At 29.4% G+C, this 13,254-nt stretch overlaps 1 protein-coding gene across 1 annotated transcript; it reads right to left on the bottom strand.

Annotated features, from left to right (window-relative positions):
- Positions 1 to 232: 232 nt before the first annotated feature.
- Positions 233 to 1,878, bottom strand: LOC107425814 (putative GDP-L-fucose synthase 2). Its single transcript, XM_016035858.3, has 2 exons — positions 1,720 to 1,878; positions 233 to 1,479 (listed from the first exon to the last, which is right to left on the bottom strand). Exons 1-2 carry the CDS (start codon positions 1,736 to 1,738, stop codon positions 524 to 526), a joined length of 975 nt encoding a protein of 324 aa, XP_015891344.1. The 5' UTR covers positions 1,739 to 1,878; the 3' UTR covers positions 233 to 523.
- Between the last annotated feature and the right edge of the window lie 11,376 nt (positions 1,879 to 13,254).

Genomic DNA, 13,254 nt, shown 5'->3' with positions numbered 1-13,254 from the left:
CATGCTATGAAAAAAAAAATCTGTAAGCATAACATGGAATTAAAGTAATGCACCGTGATTTCCAAACAGCAATTTTGCCAGTAGTAGGCAGGAATACATTGCAAATCCGGATGTATGAAATAGTACAAGCAGGCAATATTGTCATTACTATCAGATAATAAATTAAAAACCTGTAAACACCGTTACTTGTAGAGAATTTGACGGTTCCCAGTTCTCAAGTCAGTCCGAACAATAAATAATCAACCAAACTTAATTATATATAATAGAGACGGGAAAGTTACAACTGAATTATACAAAATTGCATAATCTGTTTCAATTCCTTCGACAACTCGATTCCTCTTGGTACTCTCCTTAAAGATATATCTTGATAAATCACATATAAATTATTCCACATAACTGGTACATCTCAATGCTCGAATACCCAAGTGATGGAAGCATTGATAGATTATAATGAATTAACAATGACAGCACAAGAATGGATCATACTGATTGAGAAACGCAGTTGAAGATATTACCTGAAAAATTATTGTTTCACATTCTCTAAGTACCACTTATAGGTATCAACAAGACCATCCTTGAGCGAGATCTTGGGAGTCCAACCCAACCCCGCTAGTTTTGCGCTATCCATGAGCTTCCTCGGAGTACCATCAGGCTTAGTCGAGTCCCATACGAGCTCTCCCTCAAACCCCACTACCTCCTTCACCAACTCAGCAAGTTCCTTGATCGTCACTTCCTTACCACTCCCAACATTCACATGCTCCAACCCACTATACTTGTTCATCAAGAAAACCACCGCATCCGCCAAGTCGTCTACGTGCAAAAACTCCCTCAAAGGGCTACCAGTGCCCCATACCACCACTTCCTTCGCACCCTTCACCTTGGCCTCGTGAAACCGCCTCATCAATGCCGGCAAAACATGCGAATTCTCGGGGTGGAAATTGTCATACGGGCCGTATAGATTTGTGGGCATACCCGAAATGGCATCCCAGCCGTACTGGATCCGATAAGCCTGGCACATCTTGATGCCGGCGATCTTGGCCACGGCGTACCATTCGTTGGTGGGTTCCAATGGGCCGGTCAGCAAAGCATCTTCGGGAATGGGTTGGGGAGCGAATTTGGGATAGATGCAAGATGAACCCAAGAATAAGAGCTTCTTGGCGCCATATCGGTAAGCAGAGTCGATGACGTTGGTCTGAATTTGGAGGTTGATGGCGATGAAATCAGCCGGATACGTATTGTTTGCGTGGATACCGCCTACTTTGGCTGCGGCAAGGACGACGAATTGGGGCTTCTCGGTGGCGAAGAAGGACTCGACATCGGTTTGTCGGGTAAGATCGAGCGCGGCGTGTGTGCGAAGGACCAGATTGGAATAGCCCAAAGCTTGGAGCTTGCGGACAATGGCAGAGCCGACCAAGCCACGGTGTCCGGCCACGAAGATCTTTGCTGATTTATCGGAGATGAAAGAGTCCGATGTGGTTTCTGTAAAATGAGAAATAGAATTCAAGTTCTAGGGCTTTGAAGATGTAGGAAATAATGGTGCGCATAATTCTTTTTGTGTGCGTGTGTTTGTGCGCGTTTGCTTGCTGAGAAAATGTGGGAAAAAAAAGGGGAAATTTTGGAGCATGAAGCAGAAAGTGAGTTAGATAGAAATAAAAAGTTTTAATCTATTTTCTGTATCTTTAACATATTCTCAGCAACCAAACAGAGGAGAGAGAATACCGTTGGTAGCGCTACCCATATCGTCAAATGTTTCTCTAGAACACCGAAGAGACAGAGCCTTTGCAACTGCGAACGCTTTGTTTTCGGTACCGAATTCCCAACTCTGAAAGAGAGCGAGAAAGAAGATCCGTATTATTTTTTTCTTTATTTATATATATATATATATATATATATATTTGTTAATTTTGCTGGGATCTTTATAAATAAATAAAATAAAAAAATCCCATTTTTTTCAATTGATGTTTCCACCAAAAAAATTAAAATAAAATAAAATCATTTTTTACAATATGATTCCTTTTTTTTTTTTTTTTTTTGGGGGTCAATATTCCTTTTAAATTTTGAGATGATGTCGGTTTGCTCTTTTGCAAAAATTTTCCATTAGAATTTGAAAAAATTGATCGTTTATATAACTAAAATATATTTAAATAAAAAATTTGTTGAGATTAAATTTGATAATATTGAAGATAATTTGTATGGTTTGAGCCCACTAAAAGCTTATCGAATGGCATTTACATTTTGATATGATATCGCCACATCCACTTATTTTTATTTTTTAATAGGATATTGCATATTTTGTCAATGTTACTGTTTTGCAAAATTTAGCATCAAACTTATCATTGGCAAAACTTGACAATAAATCACATTATATAATAAAATGTGTAGGACCCAAACTATTAATTGAATTGATGTTTGATTTTTTTTTTTTTTCTGGTAAAAGTAATATTGAAGTAGGATTCATGATCAATTTTAGGTGTCTTCCTGCTACACCAAGAACTAAATAGGTTTATTGGTAGGGATGATCCAATCACAAAATTATTGAAAATACATATCAAAGTTTAAAGTTTAAATTTTGGTCTGAAAAATATTATCTAGAAAAATCAAGTTAAATAGGCATATCAATTTTCAAAGTCAATGGTAATATTAGTAATGAGAGTAGAATTTATTAAAAAATTTGAAAGGCAACTATAAAAAATTGTTATAAAATAATTAATATTTTATAAAATTTAACGTCTATATAAATTGGATTTGTCACAGGCTCTTCAATTCCTTCATACACTTGTTTTTAATATGGTATGCATAAAATTTTGGTAGACGGGAAAAAAAAAAAAAAGGTTATAGATAAAGATACCACAAGGATATGTAATTAAAATTTAATATACTGAAATAATTATCATTTAATTAAATGAGGTTTATAATTTTGATAGTGCTATTTCTTAACATTTCCACTTGGAATATTAATGCTAAAATTTGGCATTAGTATATACTATTACTAGCTCATGTCAATACTTTTTAGGAATAGCAATGCTAAAATAACTCTCTTAGTAAAATTGTAAATAATATGCTATAATATGTTTATGTACATATTTCTGAAAAAAAAATTATTTTCTATATTGATTTCAAATGTATTGAAAAATATATGTGTTTTTTAAGAAAGAAGTTTAAAAATTTATTAAACATATTACCATTTTATACAAGTAAAAAAGTGTATTTATTAAAAAATAAATAATTTCAATTATTTTTTTCTTTTATGACAGCGTAAAAAAATAATATGTTAAACTATTATTATTTTACTAATAGTTTTATTTTTATCATATGTAACAAAAATAGCTAATTTTAATATATATTTAATATCTATATTTTTTAATTTATGACGTATTATATATGTGCTTACAGAATTTATAAACTTTTAGTTTACCTATTTTTTTTTATTATATTTTTCTCTATTTTTTTAAATAAAGAAAACGATTTATATACGTACATATCATTTATGTATTTTCATCATCTTATTTTTAACTAACTATGCAAGATAGTACGATAAGATCATGTCATTACTAAATTTTAACATTATTCCCCTATTTAATATCTTTGATACAAAATGCTAAATTTTAACAGTGTCAAATTTGATGCTACCCACAATAATAAAAGTGCCTAGACCTCGTAACCACTTATTATATTAAATATTATAGTTTTATATATAATTAGTAAAAAGTGGACCCATCACAGTAAAATAAAATTTATAAATTTGCAATATTATTCTTTAGTATTTATTTTTAGAAAATCAATATTAAAATTTCACATGGCATTTGTATTTAATATATTAGCATATGGCAATGTCAAATTTAAAAATGGCATTTATTTTTAGAGATGCTCTAAACTTGCGAATACATGCCTTCATCATCCTCTACTTGTTTTTCTTCTTCTTCTTTTTTTGACTTATTCATTTTTTTGTCTTTCTTCTATTTTAAATAAATTATCGTCAAATATCTTTTATTTACAATTTGTTCTACTCTCGCTCAATTTTACAATTACTTTTTATGATAACTTATTGGCATTAGATAGGGGTAATTTATAAAGCAACATAACAAATCAAGCAAATATAGATTTTTATATTTAAAATTTTTTATATAATCCCCTAATTTTTGAAAATATAAAATTAATTTTCAATGATAATTATGTGAGACAAAATTATAGGTGAAAGAAAATTAATTTTTAAATTTTCCTATTCAAGGGAATAGCTATTTAAGGATTAAAAAAAGAAAAAAGAAAAAGGAACTAAAATTCTTATTTATATATTTGATAATAATAAAGAATTAAATACAAAGTTTAGCCTTTATAAATAATAAATTTGGTTAACATTAATAAAATAGGCAGCTTTTATATTTACTTGTGTATTTTTAAAATGTGATAAAACCATTTAAATTTAAATTTATCACAAATGTAGTAATGATATATTTAAAACTTATCTAAATTATAATATAGAATAGTAATTTTGAGATTTTAAAAAGGAATAACTATTTGGTAAAATGAATGATTATTAACTATTTCTTTAAATGAATGATTATTTATTCTTTTGGAATAGTTATTCCTTAATTTGAAAATATATTAGAAAAACAAAAACTAATTGTGGAATGGCTATTCTATTCTTATATTCATTGTGCATACCAAGCATACACTTTGAAATATATATAAAATGACTGATATGTATATAATTAAATTGATGCACAATGTTGAATAAAGGAAGAGAGAGAGACCAAGTTATTATAATTTCATTTTGCATTCAGAACTTTTGAAACAATCATACTGCTTTTATAATTTTGAATTTCTCCCTCTTTATTCCTATTGATATTAGATATCTAAATTCTAGATTAAAATTCATTATGTGAAAAGTAGTGACTTCTAACGGGGAGTATTTAGGGATTCTCAAGCTTATTGTCGTGGGAGTAACAAGTTTATTCTTTTTATTATCTTGTCAGTGAATTCTAATCCACCTAGTGTGAGTGTACAAAATTATAATCTATCTAATGAAATGAACCAATGCAATCCAATTAAATTCAATTTTACTGGATCAATCTAATAGAAGTGGATTTGAATTGAATTGAAAATTTTGAAATTCAAATTGGATTTAATTGATTATCAATTTTAGTACTTCAAAATAACTAATTTAAACTGATCCAGACCAATAAGTATATGATATATTAAAGTTTATTAGGTATATAATTTTATTATTATTATTATTATTATTATTATTTAAGCTTGAATTTTTGTCATTGGAAACCGGATGCCGTTATTAGCTTATCCATCATGGAATAAAGTAATTATGCCCTGATGCTGTAATATGTATTTATTATTATTATATTGACTTAAATATTATGTTTTTATTTTTTATTTTTTATTTTTTTATTTTAAGTTGGATTGGATTGAATTTTTTTTCTTCACACTTAGACAATCTAAAAACCAACTTACATTGGATCCATTTGAAATTGACTAAACCCAACAACCTAGCTCTGCACATTAAAGGCATGCTTGGAAGTGTTTTTTTTGTAAGCACTTATTTTTTGTAATATTTATTTTAGTCGTACTTTTGTTAATAAGGGCTTTATAAAATAAGTGGTAGAATATTTAACTATATACAATGGAAAACACTCTTAAATTTATTTTTGGTATTTTATTTTTTAATCAATGTATTTGAATGTCGATTTTTTTATTTTCATTTTTTAACATTCTAAAGCACTAACATCCTAAAGCACATGTTTAGAAAAGCACCAACCTTGATGCTTCTCTTATAAATTACCTTTAGGCTTTGTTTGTTGTGGTGTATAAGTGGAAGAAGGAAAATGATATATGGAAAACTTTAGGCTTTGTTTGTTGTGGTGTATAAGTGGAAAGAAGGAAAAAGATAGATGGAAAAATGGAGGGATAGGTTTATGTTTGGTTAGGAAGAAGGAGATAGATGGAAAATTAAGGGAAAATTTTCTATCCAAAGTAATCCCTCTGTTTGAGGGTTATTGGAAGAAAATGTATTTAATGAATATAAAATAGTTAAACTTATCTAAAATTTTTTCATTCCTTCTATTTTTCATTTCTATACTAAATTTTTCATTCTTCATGCCATACCAAATAATAAGAAGTAAAGATATGAATTTTTTAATCCTTTCAATTTTCCATCTCTCTTCCATTTCACATCCTTCCTATTTTTCATCATTCCTATAAGAAAAGGGCTTAGTGCTTAGCACATTTATTAGTTTTTTTGGCCAAATGTTATTATAGCCGCTTTTTGTTCCACCCTCCCCTCCCCTCCACTCCAATTTTTGGAAGCACTTATTGAAGCTTCCAAAGTACTAACAAACACGCTCAAAATTTCTATTCAAAATTTAGATGTCTATCATTAAATGAAGTAAAATGAAATAAATAAATAAATCAAAGTTTAAGGTGTAATATGATAATTTTGAACGACTGAAGGTATAGTGAGCAAAAAGGATTTTAAGGGGTTTAGTGATTTTAAGACCATCTCTAAGGGTTTTGTTCATCTACAAATGCTTTGTCACATCAGATAAATTTTTTTTCTTCTAAAAATTAAAAACCCCAATCCAAGGACTTTGTATATGGGTTTGTTTAAGCTAATGTGGCAACAAAGAAAGTACAAACTATCAATATGACTCTTCACTTGTGGAGGATTTATTAGAAAAATGAGATAGCAATTTTTTTATTTTTCTACCTTCTAATTTTTTCCCTCTTCCATACTTGCTCAAATTTCTTCTTCTTCCTCTTTATTTTGATGTTTTTATATGCCAAACAAAATCCATTATTCTAGGGCTATTTAAACGTCATCATCACCTTTCAACCCATTACTAATAAACTGACAGGTGAAGAAAAAGTTAAAAAATAAAATTTGAATCAACTACTTGAAACTTGAATTTGAGCATCAATGTCAAATAAAAAAAGGTGGTGGTCTTCTCTCCATCATATGGATCCCTATAAAGGCTTTGCACGTGGTATACTTCAAATATTACACGCTCTTTTTGGGTAAGAGTCATCAAGGCATACCACCTTTGAATTCGTCTTTGATTGCCATTTTGAAACACCACCTGTATAGGTTCAGGGTTTTCCTTGTTAGATATTTTATATGGATTAGCTATAATCATGTAATTTACTTATAGGATTTGTTTGTGCTAGTAAAGAGATTTGCTTGTTATTGGCCTTTTCAATAGAGCATTTGGGCACATACTATCTGTAATACTTCAATTGGTCCATTGAACTGAAGGACATGTTCTCTCTAAAGCCCAATTGACTTATTCCATGTTATTATTATTATTATTAAATTTTTTTATTATATATATATATATTATTATTATTAGTATTAGTTTTAGTATTGTTATCATCATCATCATTATTATTATTATTATTACTACTGTTATTATTTTTATTAATTATTTTATATATATAGATAAATTGGGGAATAAGTTTCTAGTGAATTAATACGATACATACGATAGAGATTAGGGTTTGAGGCATCTATAATGCCTATTTGGTGTAGACCTAAAAGAGAAAGGTTAGAGTGGAGTGTATCCATTAGACACTGTTTCTGTATTATTTTTTGCAAGTTATAGAATTCCATAATTATTTGATGGTTGTGTATAAAAGATTAGTAATTTAATAAATATTGTTTTATAGTTGTGTGTGTAGATCTTGGGAATACAATGCTGTACAATAAATGTATGTTTACTTGTTTATGTTATGGTAGCACTAATAATTGGTATCAGAGTTTGATCATACATGTTTTAAGCTGTATTTTGCATTTTATAATCTACTATATCAAGATACGTTAGAATATTACTATTTATATCTATAATCTATTGAAAATCTATGTGAAACTCAATTAAGGTTTGTTTTTGTTCTACCATGCCGTGTTACATTATAAAAATAATTGAGACTTGGGCAATTATTTTGTGAAATAATTTTGTGAAACTCAAAATTTTGTAAAATTTATTTGTGGACAAATTGAGACCTGGGCTTTATTCTAAAGAATTTACTAAATGGAATAGAGTATATTTGGCTAATCGATTAGATTCGAAAATAATATATTCGTTTGAAATTGTGAAATCCCTTCCATTGAATCATGGGAAACTTAGTTTCAGACATAATTGAGTTTTAGTTTTTTTTTAAAATTACTTTAAGATGGAATTAAGTGTTGTTAGATGTTCAATTTTGTTTGAAACACCTTTGAAATCCACTGAATTGTGAAACATCCATGGCAAAAAAAAAAAAAAAAAAAGTTGTTTGGCCATTGTTTTTCATTTGATGTGGGTTAATTGTTTCCCATGGAGATACAAATCTAAGATGGATGTCGGATGTGTGAGAAATTGATGGGTTCAAGGCTGGGTCACCCAACCTAATAACCTATAAACTGAGTCGATCCATGACCTGGTTCCTTATTAAAGATGAAACATGCAACAGGTCCTTTGGGGTTTTTTACTAATGTCAACATGCTAATGTCAGCACACAATGTGTCGTCTGCTAATGTCAGAGTGTTGACATCAATAGTCGAATTTTTTTTAGGAAATCAAAAACTTATTTTAATTGTTAGTTTTATTTATGATTTTATTATTATTTTATTTTATTTTATTTAAAAAAACAAATTCATTTATTTAATTTATCCTCAAACTTTATGGTTATTTATTTATTTATTTTGTTATTTTTGGAACTCAGTTTGTCAATTTCATTTAATCAAAATGCCCAAATTGAATATTTTTGGTTAAATTGCCTATTGAAAAGCTTCATGTTATGTTTAACATAGTGGTGATAATTGACTAAGTACTTGCTTATCGCAAGATTTAGTATGTCCTGATCATGAATTGTCATAAGGTTTAGTGCCTAGTTAGCATAGTGGTATGGAATTTTATGTACTCACATGTCGTGAGACTTAATTTGTCCATATCATGAAATTGCTAATGGAAGAATGTTGACATGGTAATATAATTTTATATACTCGCCTATAATGATGTTTAATTTGTTTAATTTATAGGCATCAACTTAGAGTTGGCATAGTAGATAGAATGTTAAGTATATATTTGTTGTAAAACTTAGCTTGCCTATTTCATAAAATTGCCAATATAATTCATTTTCTCTCACTTTTGAGCCAAGGTCTATACAAGTGATTAAGCTACTCTGTCGATGGTTTAATTACTTGGTAGAATGCTTGAAATGACAATGGAAGTTGATTAAAAACCATGAATCACAGGTTCTGAGTTACCTTTTCAGTGACTTCGTTCAATGCATTTATTTATGGTGATTTGGTTGACTGTCTTTGGACTATGTATGAGTATCATCTGTGCTACGAGGACCCTAGCAATATTATGTGCTTTGATATGATTGAGGGAGCTAAAAAGATAGCATTTGCATAGTCTTTGTGATGTGATGCATTCTTATTATTTGCTATTTCTACAGCTAGAAGCATCATTAATACTCTACCTATGAATACCATGATAAAATTGAATAGATTAATTATCAGAAGTGGTGAAAAGATTCTGGTAATGTTTGACACTCACAAAGCTAGATGTGACTTTAAAAATTGATCCATTAGAGATACCAAATAATTATAATATTGTTGAGGTTTAATGCTATATAAGAACCTCAAGCACTTGTATAAGTGTTATATAATGGTTATGGAGAATCACATGCATGATGCAATATTTTTTAGATATTATGTTATATGAATACTATTCGTAAGCCTTTTGAGATTAGTAGGAAATTTATCAATTTTGATAAATTGAGAAATACTATTATTTGAATTTATTGAAGTCTATAATGTATAATGGAGTTAGTGGTGTGAATGAGCTTATCCCAAAACTTCTCTCTTATTATATCAATCTCATGGACCTTAATAAGGATTTTCGATAAAAAGTATCTCTTAACATAATGAGGAGCAATTCATCTCTTTCGATAATATTGGATAAAGCATCAATATAGTAGGTAGTTTGAATGTATTTTGGAAGAGTTAATGACTATTCTCTTCAAGAAGAAAGATGACATCAAGCTGGGCAAGCTTAAGCTTTTTGTTGTGCTGACCAATTAAAAGGAAAGATACAAGAAGGTTTCTTAACACGACGAAGATCTAAAGCCTAATAAGAATAAGGGCATTGTTGCTAAGTTTTTATTAGCACAGAAGGTGGTTTTTCATCAGTAGGTGGAAAAAAAAGAATCCTTTCCCAAATGTTGCAACTTTTGGCTACAATTTGGTCAACTGTTGAATATTGATGGCTTAATAGGCGATGACAAGGAATGGCAAATCGCTTGAAACTTTGTGGCATTTTTTCATAATTTAGCTAATAAGTTGCTGCTTATATTTTAATTCCCTTGTCTTGTTGTTGGTCCTCCTATAGTCATACCAGTATGTGCCAGAATTTCTAATAATCTTTATATTGTGGCATTAATCTTTAAGTTTTTTGTATACCGCCTGGTTTGAGAGGCTATAGATATTTTATTATGTATATTGATAATTTCTCACATTATGGATACGATAAGATTATTAATGAGAAGTTAGAATCCTTAGTTGTCTTAAAGTAGTTCAAGATGAAAATTAAGGTTCAAAAGAATGAGAAGTTGAAGGATGTTAGGTCTAATAGGATGATGAATATTATGACAGATATGATGAGATTGGACAGAATCAAGTGTGATTCGTAATTCATTTAAATGTGTGTGGTATTGATACATAGCTTAAAATACCTGGCAATATTAAGCAAATGACATAATTGAGAAGAGGAATCGCACTTTGATGGATATAGTGCAACATCTGTTAGCAAATTTTGATTTGCCATTTTTCTTGTAGGTGACAAGTTATACCTAGTTTACACCTTTTATTGTGTTTGAGGTTGTAAAATTGAAGCTATGATGTATATTTCTTATATCGAGAAATTATACCCTAAAACAATTAATTTTAATGATTATGTTCTTGGTTCTTATAAAATATCTTGGTATTTCAGATTTTACTATCCTTTTCACACTATCAGGATAGTCAAGCAAAATATGACTATTTATTTTAAGGATGTTTCAGTTTTGGTAAAAGTAAGGGTCCAAAGGTGCTTTTTTTTATAGAGGAAAATGTATTAATTCTCACTATTGATGTTTCTGCTAGAGATTTTGTTGTTTCAATAATTGGAAAACTAATAATCAGTCAAGATTGAACTCATTAAGATAGAATGAGATATTTTGGTTACATTTGATATTGATGTGTGCCTTTTAAGGTCACAGAAGGTTTGAAAATTTATTATATGTGATGATTATGAGGTTTATTTGTAGAAGCATGAGTTTAACATAAGCGATAAGTCAGATCTAGTCACTTATGAGGAAGCCAATAAGCAATTCAGTGTCTATTTTTTAGTTTAGTTACTTGAAGCTAATGAACCTATTGGATGCAAATGGGTTTATAAAATGAAAAAAAAAATTCCAATGGTCAAGTGAACAAGTATAAGTTGTACTTGTTATCGAGAGGATTAGTCAGAAAGAGGAAATTGACTATAAAAAGATGTTCTTTCATGTATCCACAAAAGATTCTTTTAGAATCATTAAGATGATTGTGGCTAGTTATGATTTAAAGTTGCATATGGATGTCAAAACTGCTTTCTTAAATAAAATTTTGTATCTGGATGTATACATACATATATATATATATATGAACTAAGTTGGCTTCTAAACAATAAGGACTGAGAATTTGTTTTATAAGTTCAAGAAATCTATTTATGATCTTAAATAAGCGTTATGGCAGTGGTATCTCAATTTTTTATGAAATTGTCATCTAGAATGGTTTTAAGGAGAATGTTTATTGATCATTGCATATGTTTGAGGGTCAGTAGGAGCAATTTAATATTTATAATATTATATGTTGAAAACATACTATTGGCTTCTATTGATACTGACCTATTGATTAAGACAAAATTATTGTTGTGTGGCCATTTTGATATGAAAGATCTTAAAGAGGTCTCATTGGTACTTAAAATAAAGATTCTTTTAGACAAGGCTAATTGTGTAATGTAGTTATTTCAGTTAGAGCTTATATTGATAGGATTGTGAAAGCCAATTTTGATAGAATTGTTAAAAGTAATAATATTCATAATATTCTCCTAATATGGTATCAGTGGTAAAGGTGATAAACTTTCTAGGTATTTGTGTCCAAAAATAAGAAAGTGATAAAAATAAGAAAGTGATAAAAGAGATAAATAATAATAGTCCAGTATTTTTTTACATTTAGCAGTTTGTTGTTAACTAAAGATTGCACACCATCAGATATTTTTTATGTTATGGGTGTGTTTTGGTAAATGCTTGAGTAGTTCCAGTTATGTGTACCATAAAATAAATTTGTTTTAAGATCAGTGCACTATTACTTTGATGCAGTGGGGTTTTATGAGCTGATTAAGATTGCTATATATATAGATGATTTAAAAGTCTAATATTGGAAATGTTATTTATCATGGTAGTAGAAACTATTTTATGAATTAGTGTTGGACAAACACTTATAGGTTCATTGATGGTAGGGCAGGGTATATAGCGTGTTTTGAGACTATGATATATGCTTTTGGGTGCACTTTTGTAATATGGCCAATAATGTCATTTTGTGGTAATTTCGCAGCTATATCATTTTGGTGGAGAGTCTCATTTTATTATGTATACGCCTATTACAGCATGGTGGCAGATCCACTATCAAAGGTTAGCCTATAGACTTGTTTGAGTAGTATGTGTCATTGTATGGGATTGTGGAGCAGTTAAGACCACTATAGCTCAGTGGAAATTTTATAATCTGTAATAACATCCATGTCGTACATTGTATATTATTGAGCATTGCTATATGAGCAATATATATATATATGTATGTGTATGTGTGTGGATCATTATAATGTGATGTTTACTACACATATTATTGTTCCTTATGCTTGAAGGCCAGTTTAAGACTTTTAGTCTGTATATGTGTATCTTGATCCACAGATACCATGGTGATTCTCTGTTATCTAGTTTGAGTATGTTGTTATATCCTATCGATAAACAATGTACTTGAATGAAATGATATCTTGTGTTGGGGATTCACGTGGCAAGGTAAATCGTTATTACCTAGACTGAGTTTATGGTATGCAAAGTGCTCAATTGAGATAGTACCTGGTTTTGAAAGATTTATTGAGAGAATCTTTACTACATAATTTTGTATATTGTTGTACTCTGTCGGTATGCAATATACTTAGATGAAATGGTATTTTAGGTTGGAAGATT

The sequence above is a fragment of the Ziziphus jujuba genome, chromosome 1 (genome assembly GCF_031755915.1).
Source record: "Ziziphus jujuba cultivar Dongzao chromosome 1, ASM3175591v1".
Taxonomy (NCBI): Eukaryota; Viridiplantae; Streptophyta; class Magnoliopsida; order Rosales; family Rhamnaceae; genus Ziziphus; species Ziziphus jujuba.
Note: the sequence above shows the minus strand (reverse complement) of the source record. Positions and strands in the feature narration are given on the sequence as shown.